At 41.3% G+C, this 21,611-nt stretch overlaps 1 protein-coding gene across 1 annotated transcript; it reads left to right on the plus strand.

The window, feature by feature from the left end:
* Positions 1–905: 905 nt before the first annotated feature.
* On the plus strand, positions 906–14,263 carry LOC124274476 (mucin-2-like). Its single transcript, XM_046709836.1, has 2 exons — positions 906–2,309; positions 12,665–14,263. Exons 1-2 carry the CDS (start codon positions 906–908, stop codon positions 14,216–14,218), a joined length of 2,958 nt encoding a protein of 985 aa, XP_046565792.1. The 3' UTR covers positions 14,219–14,263.
* The last annotated feature ends 7,348 nt before the right edge of the window (positions 14,264–21,611 follow it).

A 21,611-nucleotide genomic window follows, 5' to 3' on the forward strand; every position in this document is an offset into this window, starting at 1 on the left:
CACATATGTTTATCCCATCAAATGACCAGAAAAACTCTGTCATATCACAAGGATTTGATAATTGGAGAATTATTAACGAGCTGTGAATTACTGAATGAATGAAATGACCCCTGAGAGTGAGAATATTGATTTGCTGGTGATTTGATGCCCCACTTTTCCAGTTCGAATCCCCTATAGGACTCCATAATGTTCTAGAATTTGCACTTTACTGAAAAAGCATTAACCCCAATATTTGGTAAAAGCAAAACAAAGGTTAAACGTATTTTTTGACTTGCTAATCTTCAAGATATTACCTTATTAAACGCTGAAAATAGTTTCTGTAGAAAGTGTTCCATTCAAGGGATAAACAATTTAATAATTTCACAACTAAAGACATACTTTTGAAGATTTATCTTGCCAAAGTAGGAAACAGATATTTCGAAAATGATGTGTTGTCTGTTTTACGAAGCATTCTGCAATACTGCATCAAATTCAAAATTATCATTTCTGTGGAAAAAGTCTGACCCCAAGTAAGAGGTAAAACAAGCTGACTAGTGCGTTTATAACTTTAGAGTAACAATTCAAAATCCAGTCACTTATCCTACGTTAGCAATCTACAAATGAGTTCAGCTGATTGCCACACTATTCGGTGATGCCTGAGAACGTAATGTTAAAAGTGCCATCCGATTACTCTCTATCGAGTTTTGTTCTTTCGCATTATTTATGCAGACCCGTCATTATAATGGCTGAGCATTTAATACACGACCACAGCGTTGACTAGAGTCCATAAATACATTACTGGGAAAACGATGTGATGGTATTTGAGGCTGTGAGCAGGAACATTTCAAGGGCTTGGCTCTTGAAACAGAGATATGTTTAGTGTATGGAACAGTTACATGTACGCTGTCGGTTCACGTACTTTCACTATGGCATCTAACAAGCTGAGTGTAGTGTCGTTATGTGTTGTCATCATTGCTGTGACATTCTCCATGGCTCTCAATGGATCGTGGGCCAGATCCGACATGTCAAACAGAGACAATGTAACTAAGCCCAACGTGTCAGCCGCAGTCACAGAACATGTAGTTAGATCCACCATGGCGGTCACAGAACCTGTAACCAGATCCACCATGGCAGTCACAGAGCCTGTAACCAGATCCACCATGGCAGTCACAGAACCTGTAACCAGATCCACCATGGCAGTCACAGAGCCTGTAACCAGATCCACCATGACAGTCACAGAACCTGTAGCCAGATCCACCGTGGCAGTCACAGAACCTGTAACCAGATCCACCATGGCAGTCACAGAGCCTGTAACCAGATCCACCATGACAGTCACAGAACCTGTAGCCAGATCCACCGTGGCAGTCACAGAACCTGTAACCAGATCCACCGTGGCAGTCACAGAACCTGTAACCAGATACACCAAGGCAGTGACAAAACTTATAACTAGATCGTCAATTTCAGTCGTTTCAACGCAATCCACGACATCCCATTTGTCTCTCACAGATGCCCGAGACAGAACAGCCACCGTGTCTCCCTCAGATACTCCAGACAAAACATACACCGTGTCTCCCACAGATGCTCCAGACAGAAAATCCACCGTGTCTCCCACAGATGCTCCAGACAGAACAACCACCGTGTCTCCCACAGATACTCCAGACAAAACATCCACCGTGTCTCCCACAGATACTCCAGACAAAACATCCAACGTGTCTCCCACACATACTCCAGACAAAACATCCACCGTGTCTCCCACAGATACTCCAGACAAAACATCCACCGTGTCTCCCACAGATACTCCAGACAAAACATCCACTTTGTCTCCCACAGATGCTCCAGACAGAACATCCACCGTGTCTCCCGCAGATACTCCAGACAGAACATCCACCGTGTCTCCCACAGATGCTCCAGACAGAACATCCACCGTGTCTCCCACAGATACTCCAGATAGAACATCCACCGTGTCTCCCACATATGCTCCAGACAGAACATCCACCGTGTCTCCCACAGATGCTCCAGACAGAACATCCACCGTGTCTCCCTCAGATACTCCAGACAAAACATCCACCCTATCTCCCACAGATGCTCCAGACAGAACATCCACCGTATCTCCCACAGATACTCCAGACAAAACATCCACCGTACCGTTCACTACAGATTATGAAAGGACAACGTTAGTCCCTGAAATAAAATTTATAGAAATGTGGGTCAACGCACTACCAATATCAACTCCAAACATTGGGCTTGGTGGAAACCCGTTGGATAGGCTCCTGAGTATACAAGTCCACCACGGCAACGATTGTCCCTTTGGTCAAGTCTACTACGACGGGGTAAGTTAACATTTACTTAACTTGTTAATCAATGCAGATGCATGTTTGCTTTAATATAACTGCCGTAACCTTGAAAAGGCACCTCAACTGCAAGGTTAGTTGTTAAGTTAAGGTTACCAAGTGAATGTAAAATCATGCGGCTTGCAAAAGGAACAGGCTTGATTAGGCTGGTTGTGGGGAGAATTGGAAATGAATGTGTAACACCCTCACCCTCACCCTCACCCTCACCCTTGATAACTTGGTAGGTTTATATACCCTAGAATAAAATATTTTCTGAGGGACTGGCCAGATAATGTGTGGGATGAGGTTTTGGATTGTGTATTGATACTAGATATATTACTGAGTCAAAAAAGAAACTTCACATTCTTTCTTCAGGGCATTATAAAAGAACAAGAGATGGTAAGATGGTTAAATTGTTATTATTTCATTGCTGAGATATGTGTGATGTACTCGATACACTGAGTGCCATAATCAGTTCCATTAGGCTACACCGCCGTTCCAAAACATGGGTATACAGAATGTCAAGTCACAAGAATAAAAATGCAAAATTTCTCAGTTCAATATCGTGTATGGCCGCCCCGCGCATTCACCACTGCCAAACACCGTCTCCTCATCGACTGCCTGATGCTTGTGATTCATCGCTAAAGACGACTCGATTCCAGTCTTTCTGGGTCCATCGGAGGTGACGTTGGGCCCACAGCAGACGTTGACGTTGATGAAACGGCGTCAATATTGGCCCACAATATATTGACGTCGAGAATGGAGATCGGCAGCCCGCAACCGATTTCGAATGGTCGATTGGACGGTCTTCTGCTCGTAACGTCACACGTGGACGACCCGAACATGGGCGAGCAGAAGTGGTGCCAGTTTGTTGTAGACGACCTCGCAAGTCATACACAGTACGACGGCTGCATCCCATTGCTCTTGCGACGTCAATAACTGATCTTCCCACTTGCAACATGCCAACGGCAAGTTCACGTTGCACATTTGACAATCGTGGCATTTCAAGTACCGTTAGAACTGTGGTTTAAAAGTGTTTTTCAATTCTTGAGGCCAATGCAAACACGTGCATATGAAGAAAACTTCGATGCGAAGATCGCGTCATCGACTGCACGTGCAAAACCTGATTTGGCACTAACGTCATTTGCACGAGGAATGGATGGGTTTGAGTGGGTTTTGCTAACGTTTTTTTCTAGAGTCGAAAGATAGGGATCCCATTTCGGATACATAGATGTATCATCAGAGAAAAAGGATTCATTATTTTTCAAATTACATTTTGTGGAGTTTCTTTTTTGACTCAGTATAGTTTCAGAAGCAAACCAAGATATTTTCTTCATAAACAATGAGTTTCCTAAAACAACAAGAATGTTCTAGAGCCTGGACACTTGTCTAAAACGTCTGGAGCATACTTTTATATCTTTGCTAATATTTTAGTCTCAAATCTTGTTTCACTGTGTAAATTATATACATTCACTCATATTTCAGTAAATTGGGTAAATTCTCATGTTTCGGTAAATTCAAGTAACATTTTATCTGTTTGTCTAATCGTTCAGTTCGGTGGTGTTCTGCGCTTGAATGCGCATCATATGACGATAACAACCTCAGCTTTGGTCACTGTTTCAGAGTTGTCACGTGACATGGCAAAACACAACACCGCGCCCATTTACTTCAACACAGGAATACATGTCAGCACCTCATACTGCAGGTACAAGCATCCAACAACGTTTTACAACAAAACCCCACGTGGGACCACATCCTACGACAAGAACATACGTGCAACCCCTAACGACAAGTACAGATGTTCAACATCCAACAATGGTACGCGTGAATTCACGGTCCAGTACAAGAGATTCTATATCATCGCCTTCATCACCTACCAGAGAAAACGATGCCATACTAATTAATGAACATACCCCTACTCCCTCTCCAACCACACACAACTACACTGGTGGACACTCGCAGCACCACAACACCACGGGGATGAATGAGAACGAGGACTTATCACACGAGTCTTCAGCAGTCACAGCATCAACCAACACATCTCCTGACCACGTCCTTAAAATAGCTGATACACAATCAACGACTTCACGGTTGCAGTGTATTCATATCATCTTAAACAACTCAACATTCAACATTTACCCTAATGGATCTGTAGTTCTGAAAGGTGGTAGGGTCATAAATGAAAACGATTTTATTCTCACACCAAAAGGACAACTGAAAGTATGTGTGACAGCTCTTGGTTCACAAGGTTCAAACACAAACTCAAAAATTGATCTTAACCGCCCAACTGTGGTGTTGACGAACATCTGTCTGGTGTCTAGCCAAGTGTTCCTGCTTCTGACTTTCATCTTTCACTGTTGCTTCTCTAGTCTGAGGAATCTTCCTGGAGTGATTCTTATGTTCTTGTCGGCATCGCTGTTCTTGGCACATGCCACCTTCTTCTTTGGGAGTGACGAGGCGTACAATCGTACAGCTTGTATAGCGATCGGAGTAGTCATCCACTTCTTCTGGCTTGCATCCTTCTGTTGGCTCAATATCTCTTCTTTCCACACCTTCAGAGTCTTTAAGGACGTATTTGCATCTCGGAGTTTTGAATCCAACAAAAAGACAATCATCCTCAAATACTGCATCTTTGGTTATGGCACTCCTGCTGTTGTTATTGCTGCAACGATAACAGCAAACTACTTCGTCTCTGGGTTTGAATCTTTTGGTTATGCTGATACCTCAAACTTCTGCTTCGTCTCAAATGGAACCAACAGTATCGTTGGGTTGCTGGTCCCAGCAGGAGTGACCATCCTGGTTAGTTTTACTCTCTTCATCTTGACCGTCGTTTACCTGTGTATGGCCTCAGCCAACAGACGAAAGGTCGGCAATGGTGACAAATGGAACATTTTAATGTACATCAAACTATCTAGTATCACTGGTGTCTCCTGGGTCTTCGGTTTTCTACAAATGGTTGACAGAAGCAGTAAGGTTTTCACGTACCTGTTTATTTGTCTGACTGGGGCTCAGGGCGTGTTCATCTTTTTGGCTTTCATGGCAAACAAACGCACTTTCCTTCTTGTTAAACATGCTTGTCGAAAGCAAATCAAGAATGGCAGATGTTTCAGAAAATCGCCCGACATTGACACAAAACGTCATGTTACATCTGATGTGCAGGACGCAAATAAGGTATAGAGAGTAACTGCCACGATTATGTGTCCTCTAAACCCGAACAAGAATAAAATATATTCTTCAAAAAAGAATCTATACATGCTGTTTTGGAGTTTACTTCCTGAATGCATATAACCGATTCAAATATGACACCATTGCTCAATTACAGTAAAGTTATCACTTTACAAATTCCAAAAACATAGTTATCTATAAAGCGTTTGGTAAAACGACAGGGGGCTGTTATAGCCACTTGGTAAGAGTAAAATGTCAGTATCTGGTGTGACCACCATGAGCATCGATAACAGCTTGGCAGTGGTGACCCATAGAAGAAAGGAGATGCCGAATGCTGCCTTGAGCAATGTTTGATTCTCTTGCTGAGGCGCTGTGTGCAGTTTTTGTAGTGTCTGAGGTGGTGGATTACGCAGGCTCAAGCGTCGATCATGAGTATCCCACAGATGTTCAATGGGGGACAAATCCGGTGATCGAGAAGGCCAAGGTAAGACCTGAACATTGTTTTGCTGGAGGAAGTCCTGTCAAACACGTGCAACGTGAGGTCAAGCATTGTCATGATCCAAAGATCAACCGTTGACGTTGATGAAGGGAACGACGTGACGTTGAACTGGTCTTCTGGCAAAAAGGTCTGGCTTCAAATAACCAGTTGCGCACTGTCTGGTCCGAGATTCGGCGCAGTCCAGGGATTTGGACTGTCGTGGATGATGCGGCCGTGGTGTTTCAATGCAGTTATCTCAATTGGATGTAGCGATCCTGGGCGGCGGTGGTAACTCTAGGTCGACCTGACCTGGGTCTGTCATTAACACCCCCAGTATTGTTGTATCGGGTCCATAGGTTTGAGATGGTCTGTCTGGACACGCTGAAGTGCCTTGCCACCTCATGCTGCAGTGACCGTCCTTGTAAACGGCCAATGGCGTTCTGTCGTTGAGCTTCTGTAACTCTTTTCATTCTCTTGTCGTCTATAGTGGCTTAAAGCAATGCATGTGGAGTACCATTGATGTGGCTTTTTAAAGCCTACAGTCATAGGCTTCAGCTCAAGGTGATACACAATTTCCACGATGCACGTGAATTTCATGTAGGGTGCGTTTTAGCGATTCACTACAGACGTGAGTGTAACGTTACATGTTTGTTTAAGGTGTGTCTTTTTTCAAAAGATTTGTCGTCGGCAACCCTTCCGCCACATGTTGGGATTCAGCATGGATTGGATTCTGTCAAATATTTTCTTAAAATTCAAATTTTCCTATGGATATTTTCTTTTTTTAAGAGTATATATGCATTAGATTTACATAGAAACAATACCCATTTCCTCGAATGGGGTGAAATGCATAAGAAACTATCAAAGTGGAAGCCGACCATTGATAAAATAGTGAAAATGTTATTCGAATGATAGGTAAACGAATTATTGCTAGCTGAAAATGTTAAGGCTTCGGAGAATGAAGTGTTCTGCTTGTACCTATGGGACACGAGTTAAAAGATGTCATTGTTTGTTTCACACTGTTTCACATCACATTGTAGCTGTGGAATTTACTTGATTAATTAGTTCTGGTCACCATGTCATCTTGTGTATCCATTGGAAACTGTGGATGTTGTTTACATATTGGCAAGTGCTTTCACATATTAGTTAGGTGTATTTGTTGTGACTGTTTTGTGGAAGATCAATGTGCGCGAACAGATCTGCTGTAGATACCTGTAGCTTTGTTTTGGTCTTTCATTGTATCAATGTTGTAAATGTAGTGGTAACAGTCAATCATAAAGTGAAACATTTCAAACCAAAATCAACACTTGCTGTAAAGTACATTGAAAGGGAATCATGTTTGTTTGTGTATTGTATAAGGGTTGAATATGTCACAGGGTTTTCTGATGTGAATAAAATAATGAAAGCTCAAATGCCACTTAAGAAACTGCGATGTCTTCAAGCTGATATTTATTTTGTAACAAACCTTCAATTCTAATCCAATAATATAAGGGTAATGCTATTTTTGAGGGCCTTATCATTTGCGGAAGCCCGAGGTCTTCGATTAATTGCCCGACAAAGGAGGGCAGTTGAAAAAGACCGAGGGCTTCTACAAATGATAATGCCCTCAAAAATAGCATTACCGTTCTTATTGCTAAACTACCTGGAATTTGTGTTGAAAAGAAAAAGGAAACAATGCAGAAATTTGACTGTAACTTTACCCAAATCAACTTCTGACGGGGTTGACTGCCCGAATGCAATTACGTCATCGAACAATTCAAGTGACGTCACAACAGAAAGTGACGATATTCGACCTTGGCGTTATACCATAGCCTACAACATGTCAAACTATGTCAGTGTTCTGTTTTGGTCCATCAACAGCCTTAATTGTTAAGGTTAGCGCCAACAAGAAAGCCAATATTACCGCTATTTAAAGCGGGAATTCGGGTTGCTTGACTTGTTTTACCCAGAATATCTGCCAGTCGAAAGCCAATTAATGTCGAATGAACCGTAAGCCCATGCACCCACTATGACGTCACTTGACAACAGAACTGATAGTGGCCCGTCGTTAAGGTTGAGCGGTCCAATATCATTTGCAGCGGCCCGCAGATTTCTGATAATGTGAGGGCCGTTTCATGATAATTCCATGTATTTTAGCTATAATTATCATTTATGACCTACCTGCAGAGGTCATTTATACCACACAAGTGTTATTGTGTATCTTGAAAATTAAGATGCTATTCTGAATGGTAAAATGCTTACCAGGCCAAGCAGAAAGTGCTGTTGCTGAATTCATTGTATCTTGAATTTTCAATAAAATAACTTGATTTTCAAGATAGTATGTGATATTTCAAGATAGTATGTGATACTTGCAAATAATAGTTGTGAAAATTTCTTACTGTAATGGATTTTCAAGATAAAATATATCAGCATGACCCGAATCGGAATTTTCTTCATTGTTTTTGTGTCCTAGGCTTTATTGTCACTCAAGTATATTTAACCAGGTTGGTTTTATAAAAGTAACACGGAAGTACTTATATCCATTTCACAATACACGTGGCATTATCACCAGGTGGGTGTTATAAAAGTAACACAGAAGTGCTGAAATCCGTTCCACAATACATTATAACCAGGCATTATCACCAGGCAGTTAATATAAACTGGTTGTACTTAACCATCGTACATTAATTCCCATGTGGGTCTCCCACTGCTGTAAACCGCTCTTCAATGTGCTTCACCGGGCGGCCTTTGAGGATCAAAAACATTATGACTGGGGTATATGTGATTTCATATCACGTGACCAGAAACTAGCGACATGTGCATGTCAATATTACGCTTATGTTAATGATATAAGCCATTCTTCAATATCATACAGATATCTATATCATGCACATATCAGAAGTATTTCAGGCTCGTAGTATGACATCATGTCAAGATACTGACTCTTTAATTGACGTCATCAATTGTCCATGACATTCAATGACTATTAAATGACGTCACATGGACAGGATTAACCGAACTAATATTTCCACTTCTGAGTAGGAGGCAGTTGCCTACATTTTCGTAAAACGAGGTTTTCTTGGAAGGAACCTGTCTCGTCTGTCTTGGCATGTTCTAAAAAATGTGACACTCCGTGAAATAACTGATAAACTGTTGAGTGCAGCTGCAAATGAAACTATTTTTCAGTAGGAAAACATAATCTAAATGGAGAATCTGTATGTTCTTGTCACGTATTTGTTATCTCATCGAATGACCAGATAAATACTTACCTGAAAACGTCAACTTTGTCAGATAACAAGGATGTGATGATTAGAGAATTATGAACGAGCTATGAATAACTGCGGATTAATCCTTCCCGAATGAATGAAATGACCCTGAGAGTGAGAATATTGATTTGCTGGTGATTTGATGCCCCACTTTCCCAGTTCGAATCCCTTATAGGACTCCATAATGTTCTAGAATGTGCACTTTACTGAAAAAGCATCAACCCCAATATTTGTTAAAAGCAAAACAAAGGTTTAATGTTTTTTTATGACTTGCTAATCTTCAAGATTTTTCCTTAATAAACGCTGAAAAAAATTTCTGTACAAAGTGTTCCATTCAAGGGATAAACAATTTAATAATTTCACTACTAAAGGCATACTTTTAAAGATGTATCTCATTACAGTAAGAAGCAAATATTTCGAAAATGATGTGTTGTGTGTTTTACTCCGTGTTCTTCAATATTGCAACAACCTCAAACTCATCATTTCTGTGGAGGTGAAACTAACTGACTCGTGCGTTTACAACGTTTGAGAAATAATTAAAAAAGCAATCACTTCTCCTACGTCAGCAATCAACAAATGAGTTTAGTTGTTTGCCACTCTACTCGGTAGAACGTAATGTTAAAAGTGCCATCCGATTACTCTCTATCGAGTTTTGTTCGTTTCGCATTATTTATGCAGACCTGTCATTGTAATAGCAGGGTATTTGATTAACGACCACACCATTGACTAGAGTCCATAAATACATTACTGGAAAAACGATGTGATGGTATTTGAGGTTGTTAGCAGGAACTTTACATGGGCTTGACTCTTGAAAAAGAGGTATGTTTAGTGTATGGAACAGTTATATGTACGCTGTCAGTTCACATCCTTCACTATGGCACCAGATATGCGGACTGTAGTGTCGATGTGTATTGTCATCATTGCTGTGACATTCCCCCTGGCCCTCAATGGATCGGGGGATAGATCAACCATGTCAAGCAGAGACAATGTAATTAAACCCACCATGTCAGCCGCAGACCCTGTAGCCAGATCCATCAAGGCAGTCACAGAACCTGTGGCCAGACCCACCATGGCAGTCACAGACCCTGTAACCAGATCCATCATGGCAGTCACAGAACCTGTGGCCAGACCCACCATGGCAGTCACAGAACCTGTAACCAGATCCACCATGGCAGTCACAGAACTTGTAACCAGATCCACCATGGCAATCACAGAACCTGTAACCAGATCCACCATGGCAGTCACAGAACCTGTAACCAGATCCACCATGGCAGTCACAGAACCTGTAACCAGATCCACCATGGCAGTCACCATGGCAGTCACAGAACCTGTAACCAGATCCAACCAGATCCTGTAACCATGGGCAGTCACAGAACCTGTAACCAGATCCAACCGTGGCAGTCACAGAACCTGTAACCAGATCCACGTGGCAGTCACCCAAATGTCTGTAACAGATCCACGACATCCCACACGTCTCTCTCACTAATGCTATAGAGAGAACAGGCACCGTATTTCTGACAGATGCTCTAGAGCGAACATCCACCGTATCTCTGACAGATGCTCCAGACAGAACATCCCTCGTGTCTCCCACAGATGCTCCAGACAGAACATCCACCGTGTCTCCCACAGATACTCCATACAGAACATCCACCGTGTCTCCCACAGATACTCCAGACCCAACATCCCCCATGTCTATAACAGCTGCTTCAGACAGAACATCCACCGTGTCTCCCACAGATACTCCAGACAGAACATCCACCGTGTCTCCCACAGATACTCAAGACAGAACATCCACCGTGTCTCCCACAGATACTCCATACAGAACATCCACCGTGTCTCCCACAGATACTCCAGACCCAACATCCCCCATGTCTATAACAGCTGCTTCAGACAGAACATCCTCCGTGTCTCCCACAGATACTCCATACAGAACATCCACCGTGTCTCCCACAGATACTCCAGACCCAACATCCACCGTGTCTCCCACAGATACTCAAGACAGAACATCCACCGTGTCTCCCACAGATACTCAAGACAGAACATCCACCGTGTTCCCCACAGATACTCCATACAGAACATCCACCGTGTCTCCCACAGATACTCCATACAGAACATCCACCGTGTTCCCCACAGATCCTCCAGACAGAACATCCACCGTGTCTCCCACAGATACTCCATACAGAACATCCACCGTGTCTCCCACAGATACTCCATACAGAACATCCACCGTGTCTCCCACAGATACTCCATACAGAACATCCACCGTGTCTCCCACAGATACTCCATACAGAACATCCACCGTGTCTCCCACAGATACTCCATACAGAACATCCACCGTGTCTCCCACAGATACTCCATACAGAACATCCACCGTGTCTCCCACAGATACTCCATACAGAACATCCACCGTGTCTCCCACAGATACTCCATACAGAACATCCACCGTGTCTCCCACAGATACTCCATACAGAACATCCACCGTGTCTCCCACAGATACTCCATACAGAACATCCACCTTGTCTCCCACAGATACTCCATACAGAACATCCACCGTGTCTCCCACAGATACTCCATACAGAACATCCACCGTGTCTCCCACAGATACTCAAGACAGAACATCCACCGTGTCTCCCACAGATACTCAAGACAGAACATCCACCGTACCGTTCACTACAGATTATGAAAGGACAATGTTAGTCCCTGAAACGAAATTTATAGTAAAGTGGGTCAACGTACCAGCAATGGTAAACAACGGGTTTGGTTTAAATCCGTTGGACAGGCTCCTGAGTATACAAGTCCACCACGTCAACGATTGTCCCTTTGGCCAAGTCTACTACGACGGGGTAAGTTAACATTTACTTAACTTGTTAATCAATGCAGATGCATGTTTGCTTTAATATAACTGCCGTGACCTTGAAAAGGCACTGAACTGCAAGGTTAGATGTTAAGTTAAATCATGTAAAATCATGCGGTTTGCAAAAGGAACTGGCTTGATTAAACTGGTTGGGGGGAGAATTGGAAATGACTGTGTTACACCCTCACTCACCCTTGATAACATAGTAGGCATATATACCCTAGAATAAAATACTTTCTGAGGGACTGACCAGGTGATGAGGGGGGTGAGGTTTTGGATTGTGTATTGATTCTAGATATAGTTTCAGAAGCAAACCCAGATATTTTCTTCATAAACAATGAGTTTCCCAAAACATCTTGTAAGAATGTATTCTAGGGCCTAGCCACTTTTGTAAAACGTCTGAAGCATACTTTTATATCTTTGCTCATATTTTAGTCTGAAATCTTGTTTCACCGTGTAAATTATATACATTCACTCATATTTCAGTAAATTCGGTAAATTCTCATGTTTCGGTAAATTCAAGTAACATTTTATCTGTATGTCTATACGTTCAGATCGGTGATGTTCTGCGGTTGAATGTGCATCATAACAACCTCAGCTTTGGTGACTGTTTCAGAGTTGTCACGTGACATGGCAAAACACAACGCCACGCCCATTTACTTCAACACAGGAATACATGTCAGCACCTCATACTGCCGGAACAAGCATCCAACCACGTTCTACAACAAAACACCACGTGCAACCACCTCCTACGACAAGAACATACGTGCAACCACTTACGACAAGTACGGATGTTCAACATCCAACAAGAGTACACGTGAATTCACCTCCCACTACAAGAGATTCTACATCGTCGCCATCAACACCTACCAGAGAAAACGATGCCATACAATTTAATGAACATACCCCCTACTCCCTCTCGACTACACACAACTATACTGGTGGACATTCGCAGCACCACAACACCACGGGAACGAGTGAGGACGAGGACTTATCACACGAGTCTTCAGCAGTCACAGCATCAACCAACACATCTCCTGACCACGTCCTTAAAATAGCTGATACACAATCAACAACTTCACGGTTGCAGTGTATTCATATCATCTTAAACAACTCAACATTCAACATTTACCCTAATGGATCTGTAGTTCTGAAAAGTGGTAGGGTCATAAATGAAAACGATTTTATCCTCACATCATCAGGACAACTCAAAGTATGTGTGACAGCTCTTGGTTCACAAGGTTCAAACACAAACTTTAAAATTGATCTTAACCGCCCAACTGTGGTGTTGACGAACATCTGTCTGGTGTCTAGCCAAGTGTTCCTGCTTCTGACTTTCATCTTTCACTGTTTCTTCTCTAGTCTGAGGAATCTTCCTGGAGTGATTCTTATGTTCTTGTCGGCATCTTTGTTCTTGGCACATGCCACCTTCTTCTTTGGGAGTGACGAGGCGTACAATCGTACAGCTTGTATAGCGATCGGAGTAGTCATCCACTTCTTCTGGCTTGCATCTTTCTGTTGGCTCAACATCTCTTCTTTCCACACCTTCAGAGTCTTTAAGGACGTATTTGCATCTCGGAGTTTTGAATCAAACAAAAGGACAATCATCCTCAAATACTGCATCTGTGGTTATGGCACTCCTGCTGTTGTTATTGCTGCAACGATGACAGCAAACTACTTCGTCTCAGGGTCTGAATCCTTTGGTTATGCTGATACCTCAAACTTCTGCTTCGTCTCCAATGGAACCAACAGTATCGTTGGCTTGCTGGTCCCAGCAGGAGTGACCATCCTGGTTAGTTTTACTCTCTTCATCTTGACCGTCGTTTACCTGTGTAGGGCCTCAGCCAACAGACGAAAGGTCGGCAATGGTGACAAATGGAACATTTTAATGTACATCAAACTATCTAGCATCACTGGTTTCTCCTGGGTCTTCGGTTTTCTGCAAATGGTTGACAGAAGCAGTCAGGTTTTCACATACCTGTTTATTTGTCTGACTGGGGCTCAGGGCGTGTTCATCTTTTTGGCTTTCATGGCAAACAAACGCACTTTCCTTCTCGTTAAAAATGCTTGTCGAAAACAAATCAAGGATGGCAAATATTCCAGAAAATCGTCTGACATTGACACAAAACGTCATGTTACATCTGATGTGGAGGACGCAAATAAGGTATAGAGAGTAACTGTCACGATTATGTGTCGTCTAATCCAAAACAAGAATAAAATAAAATTCTTCAAAAAAGAATCTATACATGCTGTTTTAGAATTTGCTTACTGAATGCATATAACTGATTCAAACATGACACCATTGGTCAATTACAGTAAAATCATCACTTTACAAATTTCAAAACATAGTTATCCATAAAGCGTTTGGTAAAACCACAGGGGGCTGTTATAGCCACTTGGTAAGAGTAAAATGTCAGTATCTGTTGTGACCATCATGAGCATCGATAACAGCTTGGCAGCGGTGACCCATAGAAGAAAGGATGTGCCAAATGCGTTGTGTTGAGGAATGTTTTGATACTCTTGCTGAGGCGCTGTGTGCAGTTCTTGTAGTGTCTGAGGTGGTGGATTACGCTGGCTCAAGTGTCGATCAACAGTATCCCATAGATTTTCAATGGGGGACAAATTGAGTGATCGAGAAGGCCAAGACCTGAACATTGTTTTGCTGGAGGAAGTCAAACACTTGCAACGTGAGGTCGAGCTTTGTCATGGTCCAAAGATCAGCCGTTGACGTTGATGAAGGGAACGACGTGACGTTGAACTGGTCTTCTGGCAAAAAGTCTAGCTTCCAATAACCAGTTGCGCACTGTCTGGTCCGAGATTCGGCGCAGTCCAGGGATTTGGACTGTCGTGGATGATGCGGCCGTGGTGTTTGAACGAAGATGTCTCAACCGGATGTAGCGATCCTGGGCAGCGGTGTTAACTCTAGATAGGTCGACCTGACCTGGGTCTGTCATTAACACCCCCAGTATTGTTGTATCGGATCCATAGGTTTGAGATGGTCTGTCTGGACACGCTGAAGTGCCTTGCCACCTCATGCTGCAGTGACCGTCCTTGTAAACGGCCAATGGCGTTCTGTCATTGAGCTTCTGTAAGTCTTTTCATTCTCTTGTCGTCTATAGTGGCTTAAAGCAATGCATGTGGAGTACCATTGATGTGGCGTTTTAAAGCCTACAGTCATAGGCTTCAGCTCAAGGTGATACACAATTTCATGATGCACGTGAATTTCATGTAGGGTGCATTTTAGCGATTCACTACAGATGTGAGTGTAACGTTACACTTTTGTTCAACGTTTCATTTTTCAAACGTTTTGTCGTCGGCAGCCATCGGCAAGAGTATATATTCATTAGATTTACATAGAAACAATACCAATTTCCTCGAATGAGGTGAAATGCATATGACACTATCAAAGTGGAAGGCGACCATTGATAAAATAATGGAAATGTTATTCGAATGATAGGTAAATGAATTATTGCTAGCTGAAAATGTTATGGCTTCGGAGAATGAAGTGTTTTGCTTTTAGGGTACCCATGGGACACGGGTTAAAATATGTCATTGTTTGTTTCACACTGTTTTACATCGCATTGTAGCTGTGTAATTTACTTGGTTAATTAGTTCTTGTGAATATGTCATCTTGTGTGTCCATAAGCAACTACGGATGTTGTTTACATATTGGCAAGTGCTTTCACACATAACTTCTATGTATTTGTTGTCATTGTTTTGTTGAAAATCTATTTGCGCGAGCAGATCTGCTGTAGTTATCTTGTAGCATTGTTTTGGTCTTTCATTATGTCAATATCGTAAATGTAGTGGTAACAGTCAATCACGAAGTGAAACATTTCAAACTGAAAGTAACACTTGCTATAAAGTACGTTGAAAGAGGCTCATGTTTGTTTGTGTAATGTATAAGGGTTAAACATTCTGCAGAGTTTTCTGATGTGACTAAAATAATAAAAGGTCAAATGCCTCCTAAGAAACTGCGATGTCTTCAAGCTGATATTTATTTCGTAAGATACTTTCAATAATTTTATTCCAGTAATTATTATTGATGACCTCTCTGCAGAGTGTTACTTTGTATGTTGAAAATTTAGATGCTATCCTGAATATTCAAATGCGTGTCAGGCTTAACAATTTTCTGCACAAAGCAGAGAGTGAAACCTTGTGAAGTTGTTGAATTCATTGTATCTTGAATTTTCAACAAAATAACTTGATTTTCAAGATAGTGTACGATATTTCTCAGGTAGATAGCTAAAATTCAACAATGAATTTAAGGTATTGTTTCTCTTAATAACTTGAATTTTCAATTTAGTAACTGGATATTTCAAAATATTGACCACTTTTCAATGTTGTGTCTTGAATTTGCTAATAATAATCGTGAACAAGATAAAATAGAACAGCATGACCCGAATCTGAATTTTCTTCTTTTTTTGTGTGTGTCCACTGCTTCGTTGTCACTCAGATATTTTGGCCTGGTTGGTGTTATAAAAGTAACACGGAAGTGCTGAAATCCCTTAAACAATACACGTGGCATTATAACCAGGTTTGTGTTATGAAAGTAACAGGGAAGTGCTGAAATCCCTTAAACAATACACGTGGCATTATAACCAGGTTGGTGTTGTGAAAGTAACACGGAAGTGCTGAAATCCCTTAAACAATACACGTGGCATTATAACCAGGTTGGTGTTATGAAAGTAACAGGGAAGTGCTGAAATCCCTTAAACAATACACGTGGGATTATAACCAGGTTGGTGTTATGAAAGTAACACGGAAGTGCTGAAATTCCTTAAACAATACACGTGGCATTATAACCAGGTTGATGTTGTGAAAGTAACACGGAAGTGCTGAAATCCCTTAAACAATACACGTGGCATTATAACCAGGTTGGTGTTATGAAAGTAACACGGAAGTGCTGAAATCCCTTAAACAATACACGTGGCATTATAACCAGGTTTGTGTTATGAAAGTAACACAGAAGTGCTGAAATCAATTCGACAATACTCGTAGCATTATAACCAGGTTGGTGTTATGAAAGTAACAGGGAAGTGCTGAAATCCCTTAAACAATACACGTGGCATTATAACCAGGTTGGTGTTATGAAAGTAACAGGGAAGTGCTGAAATCCCTTAAACAATACACGTGGCATTACAACCAGGTTGGTGTTATGAAAGTAACAGGGAAGTGCTGAGATCCCTTAAACAATACACGTGGCATTACAACCAGGTTGGTGTTATGAAAGTAACAGGGAAGTGCTGAAATCCCTTAAACAATACACGTGGGATTATAACCAGGTTGGTGTTATGAAAGTAACACAGAAGTGCTGAAATTCCTTAAACAATACACGTGGCATTATAACCAGGTTGGTGTTATGAAAGTAACACGGAAGTGCTGAGATCCCTTAAACAATACACGTGGCATTACAACCAGGTTGGTGTTATGAAAGTAACAGGGAAGTGCTGAAATCAATAAGACAATACTCGTAGCATTATAACCAGGTTGGTGTTGCGAAAGTAACAGGGAAGTGCTGAAATCCCTTAAACAATACACGTGGCATAATAACCACGTTTGTGTTATGAAAGTAACAGGGAAGTGCTGAAATCCCTTAAACAATACACGTGGCATTATAACCAGGTTGGTGTTATGAAAGTAACACGGAAGTGCTGAAATCAATTCCACAATACTCGTAGCATTATAACAAGGTTGGTGTTATGAAAGTAACAGGGAAGTGCTGAAATCCCTTAAACAATACACGTGGCATTATAACCAGGTTGGTGTTGTGAAAGTAACACGGAAGTGCTGAAATCCCTTAAACAATACACGTGGCATAATAACCAGGTTGGTGTTATGAAAGTAACAGGGAAGTGCTGAAATCCCTTAAACAATACACGTGGCATTATAACCAGGTTGGTGTTATGAAAGTAACACGGAAGTGCTGAAATCAATTCCACAATACTCGTAGCATTATAACAAGGTTGGTGTTATGAAAGTAACAGGGAAGTGCTGAAATCCCTTAAACAATACACGTGGCATTACAACCAGGTTGGTCTTATGAAAGTAACAGGGAAGTGCTGAAATCCCTTAAACAATACACGAGGGATTATAACCAGGTTGGTGTTATCAAAGCAACAGGGAAGTGCTGAAATTCCTTAAACAATACACGTGGCATTATAACCAGGTTGATGTTGTGAAAGTAACACGGAAGTGCTGAAATCCCTTAAACAATACACGTGGCATTATAACCAGGTTGGTGTTATGAAAGTAACACGGAAGTGCTGAGATCCCTTAAACAATACACGTGGCATTACAACCAGGTTGGTGTTATGAAAGTAACAGGGAAGTGCTGAAATCAATTCGACAATACTCGTAGCATTATAACCAGGTTGGTGTTATGAAAGTAACACGGAAGTGCTGAAATCCCTTAAACAATACACGTGGCATAATAACCAGGTTTGTGTTATGAAAGTAACAGGGAAGTGCTGAAATCCCTTAAACAATACACGTGGCATTATAACCAGGTTGGTGTTATGAAAGTAACACGGAAGTGATGAAATCAATTCCACAATACTCGTAGCATTATAACCAGGTTGGTGTTATGAAAGTAACAGGGAAGTGCTGAAATCCCTTAAACAATACACGTGGCATTATAACCAGGTTTGTGTTATGAAAGTAACACGGAAGTGCTGAAATCCCTTAAACAATACACGTGGCATTATAACCAGGTTGGTGTTGTGAAAGTAACACGGAAGTGCTGAAATCCCTTAAACAATACACGTGGCATTATAACGAGGTTGGTGTTATGAAAGTAACAGGGAAGTGCTGAAATCCCTTAAACAATACACGTGGGATTATAACCAGGTTGGTGTTATGAAAGTAACAGGGAAGTGCTGAAATTCCTTAAACAATACACGTGGCATTATAACCAGGTTGATGTTGTGAAAGTAACAGGGAAGTGCTGAAATCCCTTAAACAATACACGTGGCATTATAACCAGGTTGGTGTTATGAAAGTAACAGGGAAGTGCTGAAATCCCTTAAACAATACACGTGGCATTATAACCAGGTTGGTGTTATGAAAGTAACACAGAAGTGCTGAAATCAATTCCACAATACTCGTAGCATTATAACCAGGTTGGTGTTATGAAAGTAACAGGGAAGTGCTGAAATCCCTTAAACAATACACGTGGCATTATAACCAGGTTGGTGTTATGAAAGTAACAGGGAAGTGCTGAAATCCCTTAAACAATACACGTGGCATTATAACCAGGTTGGTGTTATGAAAGTAACAGGGAAGTGCTGAAATCCTTTAAACAATACGTGGCATTATAACCAGGTTGGTGTTATGAAAGTAACAGGGAAGTGCTGAAATCCCTTAAACAATACACGTGGCATTATAACCAGGTTGGTGTTATGAAAGTAACACGGAAGTGCTGAAATCCCTTAAACAATACACGTGGCATTATAACCAGGTTGGTGTTATGAAAGTAACACGGAAGTGCTGAAATCCCTTAAACAATACACGTGGCATTATAACCAGGTTGGTGTTATGAAAGTAACACGGAAGTGCTGAAATCCCTTAAACAATACACGTGGCATTACAACCAGGTTGGTGTTATGAAAGTAACACGGAAGTGCTGAAATCCCTTAAACAATACACGTGGGATTATAACCAGGTTGGTGTTATGAAAGTAACACGGAAGTGCTGAAATTCCTTAAACAATACACGTGGCATTATAACCAGGTTGGTGTTATGAAAGTAACAGGGAAGTGATGAAATCAATTCGACAATACTCGTAGCATTATAACCAGGTTGGTGTTGCGAAAGTAACACGGAAGTGCTGAAATCCCTTAAACAATACACGTGGCATAATAACCAGGTTTGTGTTATGAAAGTAACAGGGAAGTGCTGAAATACCTTAAACAATACACGTGGCATTATAACCAGGTTGGTGTTATGAAAGTAACACGGAAGTGCTGAAATCAATTCCACAATACTCGTAGCATTATAACAAGGTTGGTGTTATGAAAGTAACAGGGAAGTGCTGAAATCCCTTAAACAATACACGTGGCATTATAACCAGGTTGGTGTTATGAAAGTAACACGGAAGTGCTGAAATCCCTTAAACAATACACGTGGCATAATAACCAGGTTGGTGTTATGAAAGTAACACGGAAGTGCTGAAATCAATTCCACAATACTCGTAGCATTATAACAAGGTTGGTGTTATGAAAGTAACAGGGAAGTGCTGAAATCCCTTAAACAATACACGTGGCATTATAACCAGGTTGGTGTTATGAAAGTAACAGGGAAGTGCTGAAATCAATTAAACAATACACGTGGCATTATAACCAGGTTGGTGTTATGAAAGTAACAGGGAAGTGCTGAAATAACCCTTGAAAAACAATACACGTGGCATTATAACCAGGTTGGTGTTATGAAAGTAACACGGAAGTGCTGAAATCCCTTAAACAATACACGTGGCATTATAACCAGGTTGGTGTTATGAAAGTAACAGGGAAGTGCTGAAATCCCTTAAACAATACACGTGGCATTATAACCAGGTTGGTGTTATGAAAGTAACAGGGAAGTGCTGAAATCCCTTAAACAATACACGTGGCATAATAACCAGGTTTGTGTTATGAAAGTAACAGGGAAGTGCTGAAATCCCTTAAACAATACACGTGGCATTATAACCAGGTTGGTGTTATGAAAGTAACACGGAAGTGCTGAAATCCCTTAAACAATACACGTGGCATTACAACCAGGTTGGTGTTATGAAAGTAACACGGAAGTGCTGAAATCCCTTAAACAATACACGTGGGATTATAACCAGGTTGGTGTTATGAAAGTAACACGGAAGTGCTGAAATTCCTTAAACAATACACGTGGCATTATAACCAGGTTGGTGTTATGAAAGTAACAGGGAAGTGATGAAATCAATTCGACAATACTCGTAGCATTATAACCAGGTTGGTGTTGCGAAAGTAACACGGAAGTGCTGAAATCCCTTAAACAATACACGTGGCATAATAACCAGGTTTGTGTTATGAAAGTAACAGGGAAGTGCTGAAATACCTTAAACAATACACGTGGCATTATAACCAGGTTGGTGTTATGAAAGTAACACGGAAGTGCTGAAATCAATTCCACAATACTCGTAGCATTATAACAAGGTTGGTGTTATGAAAGTAACAGGGAAGTGCTGAAATCCCTTAAACAATACACGTGGTATTATAACCAGGTTGGTGTTGTGAAAGTAACACGGAAGTGCTGAAATCCCTTAAACAATACACGTGGCATAATAACCAGGTTGGTGTTATGAAAGTAACACGGAAGTGCTGAAATCAATTCCACAATACTCGTAGGATTATAACAAGGTTGGTGTTATGAAAGTAACAGGGAAGTGCTGAAATCCCTTAAACAATACACGTGGCATTACAACCAGGTTGGTGTTATGAAAGTAACAGGGAAGTGCTGAAATCAATTCAACAATACACGTGGCATTATAACCAGGTTGGTGTTATGAAAGTAACAGGGAAGTGCTGAAATCCCTTAAACAATACACGTGGCAT

The sequence above is a fragment of the Haliotis rubra genome, unplaced genomic scaffold (assembly GCF_003918875.1).
Source record: "Haliotis rubra isolate DU_JTF1 unplaced genomic scaffold, ASM391887v1 Scf191, whole genome shotgun sequence".
In the NCBI taxonomy this organism is placed as follows: domain Eukaryota; kingdom Metazoa; phylum Mollusca; class Gastropoda; order Lepetellida; family Haliotidae; genus Haliotis; species Haliotis rubra.

Coding starts and splice junctions, on each gene's coding strand:
- LOC124274476 (XM_046709836.1), top strand. CDS start 906: ATGGCATCTAACAAGCTGAGTGTAGTGTCGTTATGTGTTGTCATCATT. Junction 2,310..12,664: donor GTCAAGTCTACTACGACGGG/GTAAGTTAACAT, acceptor TGACTGTTTCAG/AGTTGTCACGTGACATGGCA.